This window comes from Lactuca saligna, chromosome 7, assembly GCF_052625555.1.
Source record: "Lactuca saligna cultivar CGN05327 chromosome 7, ASM5262555v1, whole genome shotgun sequence".
NCBI classification, from domain to species: Eukaryota; Viridiplantae; Streptophyta; class Magnoliopsida; order Asterales; family Asteraceae; genus Lactuca; species Lactuca saligna.
The window spans coordinates 37,795,366-37,809,628 of record NC_136423.1 but is presented as its reverse complement, the minus strand read 5'-3'; the positions used below and the strand labels follow the sequence as shown (position 1 = coordinate 37,809,628).

General features: G+C 36.7%; 2 protein-coding genes across 3 annotated transcripts; both read right to left on the bottom strand.

The window, feature by feature from the left end:
• Positions 1 to 1,058: 1,058 nt before the first annotated feature.
• LOC145005531 (S-adenosyl-L-methionine-dependent methyltransferases superfamily protein) lies at positions 1,059 to 2,620 on the bottom strand. The gene has a single exon (XM_078964618.1). It carries the CDS (start codon positions 2,449 to 2,451, stop codon positions 1,339 to 1,341), a length of 1,113 nt encoding a protein of 370 aa, XP_078820744.1. The 5' UTR covers positions 2,452 to 2,620; the 3' UTR covers positions 1,059 to 1,338.
• Positions 2,621 to 6,243: 3,623 nt separating this feature from the next.
• LOC145006594 (ADP/ATP translocase 1, mitochondrial-like) lies at positions 6,244 to 9,053 on the bottom strand. 2 transcript variants are annotated; one of them, XM_078965674.1, is made up of 4 exons: positions 8,962 to 9,053; positions 8,282 to 8,768; positions 7,799 to 8,173; positions 6,244 to 6,594 (listed from the first exon to the last, which is right to left on the bottom strand). In XM_078965674.1, exons 2-4 carry the CDS (start codon positions 8,759 to 8,761, stop codon positions 6,298 to 6,300), a joined length of 1,152 nt encoding a protein of 383 aa, XP_078821800.1. In that variant the 5' UTR covers positions 8,762 to 8,768; positions 8,962 to 9,053; the 3' UTR covers positions 6,244 to 6,297. The 2 variants fall into 2 exon arrangements, with proteins under 2 accessions (XP_078821800.1, XP_078821799.1); XM_078965673.1 differs by having other exon boundaries at positions 8,282 to 8,774; positions 8,962 to 9,041.
• Between the last annotated feature and the right edge of the window lie 5,210 nt (positions 9,054 to 14,263).

The window sequence follows — 14,263 nt, the reverse complement described above, 5'->3', positions numbered from 1 at the left end:
CGACGTGTAAGATCTTACACATACACAAGCTTCTAAATTGACTGCAACAACTTCAAGTCTCAATTAGGTTTGTGTTTTTCGTTAATGCAATCGTTACTAGCCGAAAGAGTTCAAAACAAAACACAATTACCAATTATTATAGTATGTTCACACAACATAACATTCTATAGTTCAAAACAAAACACAATTACCAATTATTATAGTATGTTCATACAACATAACATTCTATAATACCTATCAGATCACATAACTAGGGAAAATAATCAGCCACCACCAAGGTGGCGTAGTGGTGATCACTTAACATGAAACACTCCCAAAAAAGTTAACTGAGATTCAAATCCCCACATACTTGAACCTTAAGGTCTTGTTTGTAGAATTGTCATAGTAATAATATTTATTATTATTATTATTATTATTATAAACTCTAGTTAATTATAGAATTTGACCAAATCCCAGACTCACCATGACACCTTATAATGGTTATAAGGCCGGTGGGTATGGTTCACACCTTCCACACCATTTTTTTGTCGCATCACATGTGAGATCCTTCTCCACACCATACCATTTTTAGTAGGAAATGGTCATCACACACCACACCATGTATTATAGGTTAAAAATGAGTAAAATAATTATTTAAAAAAAAACGAAAAAGTTGACAATCAACGGTTAACTCTTCTCACCCCATCGCGTTGCATTCTCCACAAAGTGCCACAACGTGTTAAGCTGTGGCGGAGTTTTGGCATGGACAACAGCGTGGAGGGAGGCCACCTCCACGGTGTGGAACAATTGGTCAAAAAACAACACTGAACCTATGGAACAATTGTTTAAACTTTAAAGGCTACGAGATTTGCAGATTTGGTCAAAAAACAACACTGAACCTTGCCTCGGCAGAATCAGTAGAATCCATAACTTGCATCCTAATTGTTGAACATAGTATTGATCATTTCCCCCAATTGTTGACCACAAATACAAGAGAATACACGAAAGCTAAGTATTGGTAAAATATTTACCAAAAAAGGAAACACAACAAGGATACAAATCTATAGTAAAACAAAAGGTACATGAGAACATTGGTGTTCATCATTAAGATATAAGCTCTACAAATTGTAACAAGGAAATTTGGACTCAATTACAAGTTACCAATTCCATATTATCTAGAAAAGATCATGAAAAACCTGAATTTGAACTCCTAATTTCCTTTTTACTCTTTAATTCTTACCTAATTGCATCAAATATCATATAATTATAATTCCAATATGCCCCAATTTAACAATATTACAACAATAAATTCCAAAATTGGTACCTGAAGAACGAAAAAGAAAGGAAGCAATATCATCATCATCTTGAAACTGGCTTTTGTAAAAGAGCAGTCAAATAAGCTTCTCCATTCTTCACACCACTTGTATCCATCTTCTTCCCTACTGCCCATTTCACCTTCTTATACCCCAATTTTCCGATCAATGGGCTGAAAATCTTATCAAGATCGATACTTTTACTAAAAAAATGATCAATCCAAAGATACCCACCACCTCTCAACACTCGATCCACATCATAAAGTAGAAACTCCAATGATTGCGCCGGAATCCACCTGTTCACGGCGCGGCCACACCGCACCAGATCCAGAACCCCATCGAACACCGGTAACCTCTGCTGCAATGGCACATGTAACGGGATCAATCCCCGGAGGGCAGCAGCTTCGTTATAGGGTGCACCGATGCTCATGGTGGTCGTGATAACTGTCACATTTTCTTGCTTCATTTGCGCAGCGAATGTACCTGTACCACCGCCTATGTCTAGAGCTATCCGGAGAACGTTCTTTGATTTCTTTACGATGTCGGTTAGTTGAGAAATTGGGAGATCGAGATCGGTTTTGTAGCTCAGAAACTTTAATTTCTCTTTCTTCAAATCAAAACCCAGATCTGGGTTTAGACAATCGAAGGTTTTACACTTGTAATTACTCCACAAAATGGCATTCTCCGGCACCGGAGAGAAAGGGTTTGTGGGAAGGGAGGAAGGTAGTTTACTAGGAGTAGGAGAGAAGCAGCGCCGGCGTGGGAGAGGATGACATCCACGAAGGATCAAGGGTTCCGCGGCGGCGGAAGACAGCTGGGGACAAACGGAGAAAGGGGTGTAATTCATGTACTGATGAAGAAGATCAGGGTGGTGGCGGCAGGCAGATGCAATGGGTGAGAGCTGAGTATAGAGTAGGAGGTCAGATGGGATGTTGGAGGCGGTGGTCTGAACAGAGGGATTAGGTTGGAGGCGCGTGAGATGATTTATGGTGGCGCGTATCGTCTGAAGTTGACGGAGGAGGTGATCAGGGACAGGAGGGTTAGGATTTGTGATTGGTTTAGTGGAGATCATGGTGGTGGAGAGGTGGTAGAGGGAGAGGATATTGGTGGCAACCATGGCCACTAGAAGGAGTAGATTCAAACCCATTGTAAATCCCATGATTTTTCGAGGAAAAAATTAGCTCAATGTTTTTGAGCTTTTTCCGGTGATGTTGGGTTTTGAGCCGGCCTCAGTAAGGCTCAAGTTTTCAGGAGAAGAAGAGTGGGAGTGAGGATGACATGATTTTGTGATGATTTTGATTTGTTTGAGATCCGAGATGGTATGTTTGTCACCGTTGGATGCGTAGAGACTTGTGATCTGATGGTCGGAAAAATGTAGAGACCAGGGTTCGTTGTGTCTGCTCGGAAAATGAGATTCTTGGCTCTAAGTGGACAAGTGAAAATGTGAAATGGTGAGAGTCTTTGCACAAACCGGTTTATTTTTTGAACCGGACCGGTTCAAAAAATCGGTTCGGTTCTGATCAACAAAGTCAAAATCGGTTCACCACAAAAATAATTCGAACGCATACAAACCGGTTTGATTCAGTACAAACCGGTTTCTAAACCGATTCGGTAAACCATTTCAAAAAAAATCGGACGGAATTGCTTCTTTTTTACAATGGTTGCTTTGTTTCTTAGGATATCATAGCTAATTTGTAAGACCGGCTCAAAATTAGTTCAAAACCAGTTTTCTAGACCGTTTTAGTATAAACCGGTTCAAAACTGGTTCGAATGGCTAGAGGTTCTAATTACTACAAACCGGTGGTTCGGTTCGACATCGGATCGGTTCAACAGTGGACCGGTTCAAGGGTGAACCGGTTTTCGGTTCAGCCACCGGCACCGGTTCAGATCGTAAACCGTTTTTTTGTGCAAGCTTAGTCTTGGCTCTAGCCTCTAGGTGGACAAGTGAAAATGTGAAATGGAGCCAAGTTGGGGTTGGGCTACAATATACATAATTTTTAGGAACCTTAGATTATACATGAATGGAAAGATTGATCTTTCGGTTTCTAAAAAAATTGAGATTTGATAAATAAATAAATAAGTTTGTACCGTTTTGAGATTTTTCTGTAACTACTGGTTCGAGAAAAACAGACTGTTCTGAAACTAGTTCCAAAAAAATATCAGATCGTTTCAAGACCGACGCAAAACACTGAAATTGAACAGGAAAAACCTTAAACCGAACCGAGAAACATACATGCAAAGACCGTGAGAACGAACCGAAAAAGTTTGAGAAGGTAACAAAAAGACCAAATTGAAAAGGACTGGTCTAAAAAATTCTAGATCATTCCGAACCAATCCTAAAAAAGCCGGATTTTAGATTGTTTCGAGGCCTGTCCATAATCATCAATGTACATCTATATCTCAGATGTGTTTGATATTGATAAATTGATAAACTAATAGTATTTTACATTAAGAAAATATATAAAAAATATTTAGATATATAGTTGAAAATAAGCATATAAATGTATGTTGTTTTAAAACAAGTGGTATTAAACTCTAATAATCTCACAACAAACCTTATAATCTAATTTATACACGTTAAATATAGTCTTATATTACAAATTTATAATGATAATTTTAAATTTATATAATTAAAACTTAAATATAAAAACTATAATAATTAAACATTCATAATACTTAATATTGATAATAAATAAATATTATCATAAAGAAAAAAAATAATAAAATATTATTAAATTACCATATATATTAGATATATAGTCTTACATTCCTTTCAATGTATTGTCGAATCTTGAATACTTCCTTAAGCAAGATGTGTCTCAAAATGGTTTACCACATTTAGAAAACTAATCAAAATTTCACTATACTAAAGTGTTGGTGTGAATAGTATTTTTTTTTTTTAATGTTTTTTCCTCTTTTTAAAGAATAAATGTCATTTCTTTCAAAAATTAGTGGCTATCCCGTTGGTAGGAGGCTCTGTCTTCGTGAGCTTCTGGGAGGTTAGAGAGTTTTAGCCCTCCTCACCTCATATTATTTTGGGAAATTGACTTATTAAGATAATTAACTTTTCAGTTTGTTCATATAGGGTAACTATTTTTTTTTTTTACACATCTAGGTAACAAACGTGTTGAAAGTGTTCACATATGACCATTCTGACCGGCTATAGCATGTTACATCTGATCATAATGATCATATGTGAACACTTTCAACAAATCCGTTACCTAAATATATACAAAAAAAAGTTACCCAAACATGAATAAAAAAAAAGAAATTATCCTGATAAATCAACTTATATTTTTTTTATTAAAATAATCGATCATAATATTTGCAATATTAATAGATTCAGTTAAATTTCGTTAAAACAATATGTATGACCATTTATGAGCACATATATTGGTCACGACATGTTGGGGGTTGTTTTTGGTCACAACATGGCGGTGCCTTGGCACTAGCCGACCTCTTACTATCTACGATTAATGCTATAGTCAGTCAAGCTAGTCGAAGTCGATCATGGCGGTGCCTTCAGCATGACTGGATCGTCTCGCATGGCATACAACCTATTTGGACCGCTTTTCGGGCTTCGGCATGACTGGACCGCCTCACAGGGCCTATAGTCTATCCGGATCCCCCGAGTATCTTGGCCTTCATATTAAAGTTACTTCTATAAAATGACGATGTGTTTTTTTCCAGTCAAATCTTGAGGTTTTATTTATTTATTTATTTTTATCAAAGTAGTGTATTTAAAAAGATATTTACCAAAATGGTGTTGTACAAAAAAAAGTTACATAAATATGTACAAACAAAAGTTTGTTACCTAAACGTGTACAAAAAAGTTTAAAAAGACATTAACCTACTACAGCTGGTCATCATGGTCATATGTGAATATTTTCAAAAAGTTTATTACTTAGATATATATAAAAAAAAATAGTTACGTATATGTGAATAAATCCAAAAATTAATTACCTTAATAAATCAATTTTTTTTTGAAAAGTGGATTTTCATCTTCTCCTCACCAACCTAGATTTAGCCAACAACTATCAATAAGTCAAAAATAGTTTTCATAATTTCCTCAAAACTTTGATTTTAAAAAATGTGACACATCTAACTTTTCATTTTTACAAAATTTTAACCCATGTTTTAACAGTTTTTCATGAAAATCCAAAAACGTATCACTCGAATTTTAAATAAAAAATGTTACAAAAATATTTTTTAACAAAATTATTCTTAACTAACACATTGATGTATGGTATGTCCGTCTAATAAATAGTCGATATTACAGATAGTGGATACAGTATACACTACAATTCCTTTACCCCATACACAGGAAAGAAATGACAACTCTATGGAACCATATTGGACGTTGAAGAAGAAGTCAACGTTTGCAAATATATACAAAACTGATGTAAATAAGTAAGGTGTTCGTTGTATGTTTGTCTTGTGTAGCTTCAGCCACATAAGACTTCTTTTATAAAAATTCTATGTAACTTTTCATCCAGTTGATACATGTTTGATAAATACTCTGTATATGTTTTACACATTAATTCGCCATTCACCAAATACATTGCTTCCGTACAACGCACAGCAAGCAAACACATAATTTTGTCTAATATGACTAGTGGGAAAGAAGCTTATAAACCCCTAAAAGTTTTCTACACCCACTTGTGTGACACAAGGAAAAGTTTCCAATAAATGGACTTATGTGTAATTTCCAGTCATATAAAATCTAGTTTTGGTCTGGACATATAAGAAACGGATGAGATATATATTGAGATAGCAGATGAAGCCGATAAGAATGTTTAGTGGAGTAATGCCAAAGAACGAGAAGTATTATATCATTCACCTAAAACATAGTAATTGCATTTGCAATCGCAATTAGTATTCAAGTTCTAATAAAATTTAGGAGTGTTACAAATAAGGTTTCCAAAACTAAATTCTTATTCAAAACTTGAGGAAATTAAAACTTTTCATCACCATTCATGTAGCTGTGAAATGACATGATAATTAATTAAGCACCTCCAGATCCATACTTCTTGCCAAAGATGATGAGCTGGAGTTTGTCATAACCAGAAAGCACACCAGCACCAGCAATGGCACGAAGAATGTTGGCACCAGCACCCTTGAAGAGAGACTTGGCACCTTCGTTCTTTAGAATCTGAGAGAGTGCATCCATGGAGCCCTTGTACTTCACTGCCTCACCTGATGTCATCATCATTCTTCTACGAACAGTGTCAATTGGGTATGATGCAAGTCCTGCTCCATTTGTGATCACCCAACCAAGTGCAAAGCTAGCGAAGAAACTATCCTGAAAAATTGTGTCTCAATCGCTCCACATTAGTGTATATATATTAGGGTAAATTCAAAAGATTACAAACTAAATTTCACATCTATAATAAAATGATAAAGAGCAAAATGAAGAAAAAAAATAATGTAGTTTCACCATCACATCATTTTAGCAACATTACCATTTTATATAAAAGATTAAACTCTTATTACATTTTTTACCATTAAAAAAAATCATTTTTCTCACTTACCCGAAATTTAACCTCAATGAAAACAAATAAAGAAAAACACATTGTATTAATTTATTCTTTTTTGTCTATTAAGTAAGTTAAAATTACTAAACAGGATGCCGACCATTTTAGAGCCATCTAGAGACAATTTGAACAATTTTGCCAACTAAGCACCATGTAGGATGCCATGTCATTCTTTTGAATCTTCTCCAATAGTATAATTGAAATCACATTAGATGTTTATTTTGTTATTAGGCCATCTTCAATGCATTGAACTCAAATAAGTTCAATGGATTGCCACATGTACATGCCACTCACAATACAATTTTATCTATTAAACTCTACACTCTATTAAACCCAATACAATTTAATGGATTGCCACATCATTTATATATGTGTGTGTGAGGAGAGAGAGTGTGAAGATCAATGGGGATTGAACTCCCCATTCTATTGAGTGCCATGTCATTAACTCACAATGAGGATTTTGAGTTTAATGGAATTAAACTCCCATTCAACTCTCCATTAAACTACCATTGGAGATGACCTTATATACAATCAAAATGATTGGGGATTTAACAACTTGTGAACAGTTGGTTACAATTATATGACATCAACTCAATTATTATAATAATAAGGGTTAATGTCTTTTTGAGTAATGAACTATTTGTTTCTTTTAAAAAAACACTTTCACTATTGTTTATAAAAATGTCATCACGTAAGCTACTCGAACTTTATGTTACACGAAATACCATTATTTCAATGATATTTTTGCTGAATAAAAACAAATAGTTCGTTGCCCACCATTACAATACTTTTTTAGAACAATAGTGTTTAATTTGTTATTCTTTTCTGACATTAACCCTAATAATAATCATAAAAAACTAATATTTAAGTGCAAAAATGGATAAAATGGTCAAAGCTAGTATGTTGTGTTTTTCAATATTTTACCGTTTATATAAAACCCATGCATCGAAGATTAAAAGTAAGTAGGTTTACCGATAAGTCTCCGGTAAGGATGACAGGCTTCAAAGAGTCATACAATCCAAAGTAAAGACCACGATACACAATGATTCCAACACATGAAATGGTGAATCCACGGTAGAGTCCAGCAATGCCATCGGTTGCCATTGTCTTCTTATATACATCAACCAAACCGTTAAACTGCCGCCCTCCACCACCCTTCTTTGCCGCCTTAGCATCATTTGCCAAACGGGTTCTGGCGTAGTCAAGGGAATAAACAAAGAAAAGGGAGGAAGCACCGGCTGCACCACCAGATGCCAGGTTGCCAGCGAACCATTTCCAATACCCATCTCTATCTTTTCTAAAGTTGAAAAGCCTCTTAAAGTAATCCTTGAATGCAAAGTTCAGTGCCTTCATGCATGGAATTTATCAAAAAAATGTGATAAAAATAATATAATAGTAGTATAATATATGAAGAAATGAAACTGCATTGAGAAAGAAAAAAAAAAAAGTAGGAACCTGAGTCGGAAAGTAACGGATGACATTAGCAGTGTTTCCTCGCCACAAGGAACCAAACCCTTCGTCCTTAATGGTTCGACCAAAACAGTCGCCGATGCCTTTGTAGGGTTCAGACAGCCTTCCGGCTTTAAGCATCTCATCTTGATTCTGGATCAAAAGTTTCACTCGTTCAATTGGAGCAGCGGCGGTTTTTGATACGGCGGCAGAAACTCCGCCCATAAGAAAATCAATCGCGAATGACGAGAAACCTTTCTCCGCCGGAGCTTGGACACAAATAGCCGGCGATGCCCCTAGTTTCGGCACAACCATCGAGAGGTGATCAGTTGATGCCTGAAATGACCCATTTGTTAATTTTCTGTACTGAGATTGCCTCAAGTAGGGATAATGTGGCTGCCGGAAACCACCGTCACATGATCGAAGAAGAAGGCTTCCGGCTAGCTTCTGTTTAACACTTGGGTGCTGTGCTTGATCGATCGTCATGCTGAATCTATCACTTAAAAAGAGAAGGAAAAAATAATCATCAATACATTGATAATCTCATGAACACAAAATAAATGCCAAATCAATCAAACAAACAAAAGAGTAACACATGCACACAAGAAATCATAGATATGAAATCATGAATTAAAAAGGATAGGTATTAATCGGCATTGTAAAAAATGAAGAACCGGAAGACTTACCACGATTTGATGTTGGTTAGATGTTATGGAAGAGAAGAAAAATGAGAGAGAGAATGAGGGTTTTAAATGGGATCAAAACGAGGAAGAGAAAGGTGCAGAGAAAAACAAGGAGAGAAGCGTTTAAAATGCATAACGTGGTTGACCCAATCTCATTTTCAATTTAGTTTATATGGCTTAAATTTGCAATGACATCTACATGATATGTATCAAGCACCAAATCAAAATCAATTGAATGTTAATCTATACAAATATGTATCGGTTTCAATAAAAAAACACTCATCTTTTATCGCTCACCAATCATTATTGTATATTATTTCGTGATTGTGTATATCGAATTGTACATGCATGGGATCTTAACTTAAAACTTATATTAGGGGCTGTATTGTAAATCGTTTTCAATCTTAAACAAAATAGCTGTAACTTCTTAATGGTTAAGAAGAATGTAAGATTGCTTAATCATTCATAAACGGTTTTAAGCTTTGATTAGTTCAAATGTCATTTAAATATTATACAAAACATAATAAATACTGACCAATAAATAAATCCTTAATAAGATTTATTTAACAAAAAAATATGATAGCGATGTTCCATTTTACCTTCTACTAAAATATTATAATTATTACTACTAATCTTACGATAATAATGAACTAGTAAAAAAAACCACGTGTCATTGGCGTAGATTGATTCAAATAAGTTTTGTGTAAGCTTAATTGAAATTAAGCCAATAGAAAATATAGTGGTCACCGTCAACGAAATTTGAGTTTAATAGCCTTCAAAAACATAGTTATTCAGAAAAAACATGAACAATAACTTTCAAAATAGCAAATATATAAGCTTTCTATAAATACATACAAACCCGAAAATAAAGAATCATGGTTTGTTATTCATCAAGTTGTTAGAATTCTTGACCGACCTTTTTTAGCAAGAGGCTCCAATTTTCCAGTCATGATAATGGGAGAGCAGATCAGTGTAGTGGGATATGTTTCGAGACAACAATGTCATTTTCAACTGTAACATCCGGATTTCCAGATATATTATTTTATTTATTTATTTGGAGTTTGGGGAGGAACTCGGCGAGTCCACGCTGTTAAGTGAAACCATAGTTTCTCGGGTATGTGATCTATTTAAAGGCCCTTAAAGCCTTCATTTGCGGCTACCAGACCCTTGAGAGAAACCCTAAGAGAGCTAGAACGTTTGTGAGGGAGAGGAGGCCATTTTTGATCCTTGTGTTGGTGTTCTTGCAAGAAGAAGATGACCAAGGCAAGAAGGAGTTGAAGAGGGTGCTATTCTGTAGCTTTTAGAGCCCAGGGACTTCATATTTTAGGTATATATTCGATCCTTCTTTAGTTTTGATGTTAACCTATGGAGTTAAGGTTTTCTAGACCCTTTAAAGGCTTGATTTGATGAGCATTTGGTCCCTTCTCGTATTGAGGCTTTGGATCTGGATCCAAAGAGGTCCAGAGACCTTAACCCTTTGATCTTTATGATTGATATGAGGAGACATGAGCTTAGGGTGTCATATTTGAGGTTATTTCTCCAAATAGAGCCTTTGGACCTTTGCATGAGCATCAAGATCTGAACTTTACGTATATATCATGCTTGGGAAGGTGATCTATGGATTAGAGGAACAGATCTGACCTCAGAAGGTCATTTGAGGTTGAGCATGGCATGAACTTGCCGAGTCCAAGAACAGACTCGACGAGTAGGATAGTTTTCCCCATGAATCACACAGTTGGTGACTCGCTGAGTTAGGGAAGTGACTCGGTGAGTCATTGGGGATTTAGAGGACTTGAGTTCATGACTGAACTCGCCGAGTCACAATTATGCACTCAGCGAGTCTGGTCAAAGGTTTGACCGTTGACTTTTGTTGACTTTTAGGGTTTGGTCAACAATTGGACTTGTGGACTGTTTGAAGGGTACAATGGTCTTTTAGCCTTCTTAGAGGACATGTGAGGATCTAGTCTAACCTGGAGAGCCGTTATTGATTGAGATGATTGTTTATGTGTTTAGGCAGAGGCTAGATCAGTGTTTACGCGAGCGAGATATTACCGAGACATCTGATGTGAGTCTTCTCACTATAATTTACCTTGAGTGGTAATTAGAGTTACGTGATAGAGTTAGTGTATGCTATTTATGTGATGTGTTGCACTGCATTATTTCTATGTGATTTATGTCGTGTGTATATCAGAGTATATCAGAGTTAGAACCGGAAGGTTCGCAGAGTTAGGACCAGAAGGTCCACAAAGTTATAGCCTCAAGTGGCTAGTATGTGTTATGTGTGGTATTTTGGATAACTCACTAAGCTTCGTGCTTACAGTGTTTTGTGTTATGTGTTTCGGGTACTAGTGAGGATCGCAGGAAGGCACCGGCATGATCAGTACACACACACGGAGTTTTATTTATATGTTATTATCTTGGGATTTTTGACTTATGCTGAATATATGAAACAATGTGTTTTATAATATTGTGAGTTAAATTGTTTTTAAAATGTGAAAATGTGTTTGAAATTTTACAGCGTTACATCAACTACTTGACATTTGAAGTCGTCGGGTACACCTCATGGGTCCCATTATGTAATTTGGTACAGAACAATGTCAATGCAGTTTATTTTTTATGAGAAAATTGTAGTCAATGAAATGAAACCTGCAACAAAACCTTCAAATGGAGTAAAAAATTAAGACAAAACATTAATGTAACATCTTGTTTCAAGAAGTTTCTTATTTAAGGATTGTGGACAATGAATGGATCAAGTAAAGGTCTTGGGCTTTAAGGGAATAGGGTTTAGAACATGTTGGATATTGATAATATTGGTTATGTGATCCAAGCCCTTGATTTGTGTTTTGAGTCGAAAGGTAGTAAGAGAAAAGGCAATGACCGGGTTCTTGTATGAAATATAGATTTTTGCTCGAGAAGTTTTTAGTCCAAGATATATAGATAATATTGTGGGGCTCTTCAGTACCTTTTCGTGGATAAAGATCGTCGAAATCAGAGTTTAAACGAAGAATTTATGACCGTTGGAAGTTTGGAGGGTTTTAGGTGTAGCCTAGTATGTTGGGCGTACTATGCAAGGCAGATCGCAAAGGCTTAACCTGGTATGCTGGGTGTATCAGCAGTACGTTGGGCATACGTGACCGGGACCCAAACCCTAATTTCAGGGGTTTATGAAACATTCCAAAAATATAGTCCAAAAAATTCATTTTAAATCATTAAAGAAAAACCCATAACTAATAAAACAACATAATAAAATCACATGTCGTGTATCTCAATCATCATATCAAAATACTGTATCTAATCCATGTATCAAAATATCAAAGTCTAAAATATCTCAGGCTGAAAACTATAGTGTGTGTCATGCAATCATCCCGAGTTCTTCCCCTTGTTACCTGAAGTACCTGAAACCAAAACAGAAAACTGTAAGAACAAAGTTTAGCGAGTCTCCCCAAATTACCACATACTATACAAATAAACACATAATAGCATATACTGGGCCTTGCCCACTGCATCGGGCCCTGCCCGACATCGGACGAATCCGGTATCGGGACCCGCCCGACATCGGACCGAAGTTCGGTATACATATAACATAGCAACAAGCACATAACACATAAACATATAAAGCTTCCTCGAGCTTTCCCCGATATCGAACCGAAGTCCGGAACACATAACACATGACATATAGGCTAAATCTTCATCAGGTTTGCCCCGACATCAGACTAAAGTCCGAAACATATAACACATACCCTATAAGCTAAACCTTCATCGGGCTTGCCCCGGCATCGGACCGAAATCCGGAACACATAAATAAGTACATACAAGAATCACGAAGACATCAAGCATGCAAACATTCCTCGTGCTTGCCCCGGCATCGGACCGAAGTCCGGCATATTCTAACATACATAAATGGGCCGACATTGGTGCCTTCGACCTGTTCCTACTGGAGGAAAACTCACCTCTCAAACTGGCTGCTGATATCTCAAGTGAGGAATCTCCAATGGCTACTCCAACGACTCCCCGACTATAAATTCACAAGGAACACTTAGTCAAAAACTGAAAATCCTTCCAAGGGTAAAAATGACCATTTTACCCCTGGTCAAGGTCAACGCTCTGGTCAAAGTCAAAGTCAAGGTCAACTTCCAGTTGACCCAACTCGTCGTGTTACCTCCAAACTCGTCGAGTTCCTAGGCTATTCAGACTCGTGATAACCCGACTTAACTCGTCGAGTCCCTTCATAGACTCGTCGAGTTCCACCTAGTAAGGAATCAGGACAAATCGACTCAACTCGTCGAGTCCCCTTCTGTACTCATCGAGTCCCCTTGTCTGCTTAGGTATCTTGAAGGATTCAGCTCCTACCCTTCAGATCCAGGCTTCATTCTTCACATAAGCCACGTAAATTTCATTTTAAGGGTAAAGTTTCCAACTCTACCCGTTAATACCCCTTCTTAATGGGTTTAGCTCAAACCCCAACTCCTTGGGACCTAAAACTTGGTCCTTAAGCCATTCATGAACTAAACCAAAACTGAAAATCGCATATCTAACCTCTCTCATTACTTGTACATATAAACTTCCCACCTTTATCTTCATGCATGGCCTTTTTGGGCTAAAAAGGCCATACTAACGTTTTTAAGCTTACATGGGGCTTCCATGATCATAAAGTTTGCACCTTTATGCCATGGAACCCCTTTTAGACCACAGATATGAAATGTAGAACATTTGGGACGTCCAAATCCCAAGGACCAAGGTTCTTGAATCAAAACCCTCATAAAATGAAAGAGAATAGATCTAATGAATGAATGATCAGGTTAGAGACTTTATTACCAGAAAGTGATGAGAATGGAAGGAAATCCTTGGATCTACAACCTTGTCCTTGAACCTTCTAGCTCCTTCTTCTTCTTCTAGATTCAAGAATACACAAAATCACTCAAAAATGGCTCACACATTCACAAAATACTCTAGGGTTTCATGGATTGGGGTTTAGGACTTGGAGGATGGAAATTAGGCCAAAAGGTGGGGATTAAGATGCTAAAATAGGGTGCCAAAACCCTGAAATTAGGGTTTGATCGTGGCAGTCCTACTCGTCGAGTCGGGGCTTCCCAACTCGTCGAGTAGACTTCAAACCCCGCATCCCTCTCTATCTCTACTTGTCGAGTTTGGGGCTTCCAATTCGCTGAGTTTCCTTGTGAAAATGAATAAATAAATATTTAAATACATATCAGGGATCTAGGGGTTACAATTTGAGCCAAATTTAAGCCCCTTAACTTCCCCCAAACCCTTATTTATTTCAACCTCCATCCTCTCTAACCCTAAT

What these genes read in the sequence shown, in the direction of transcription:
- LOC145006594 (XM_078965674.1), bottom strand. Translation starts at nt 8,761, where the DNA reads ATGACGATCGATCAAGCACAGCACCCAAGTGTTAAACAGAAGCTAGCC. An exon ending in TCCGTTACTTTCCGACTCAG is followed by an intron (nt 8,174 to 8,281) that starts GTTCCTACTTTT and finishes CCATGCATGAAG; the next exon opens with GCACTGAACTTTGCATTCAA. An exon ending in TCCTTACCGGAGACTTATCG is followed by an intron (nt 6,595 to 7,798) that starts GTAAACCTACTT and finishes ACAATTTTTCAG; the next exon opens with GATAGTTTCTTCGCTAGCTT.
- LOC145005531 (XM_078964618.1), bottom strand. Translation starts at nt 2,451, where the DNA reads ATGGGATTTACAATGGGTTTGAATCTACTCCTTCTAGTGGCCATGGTT.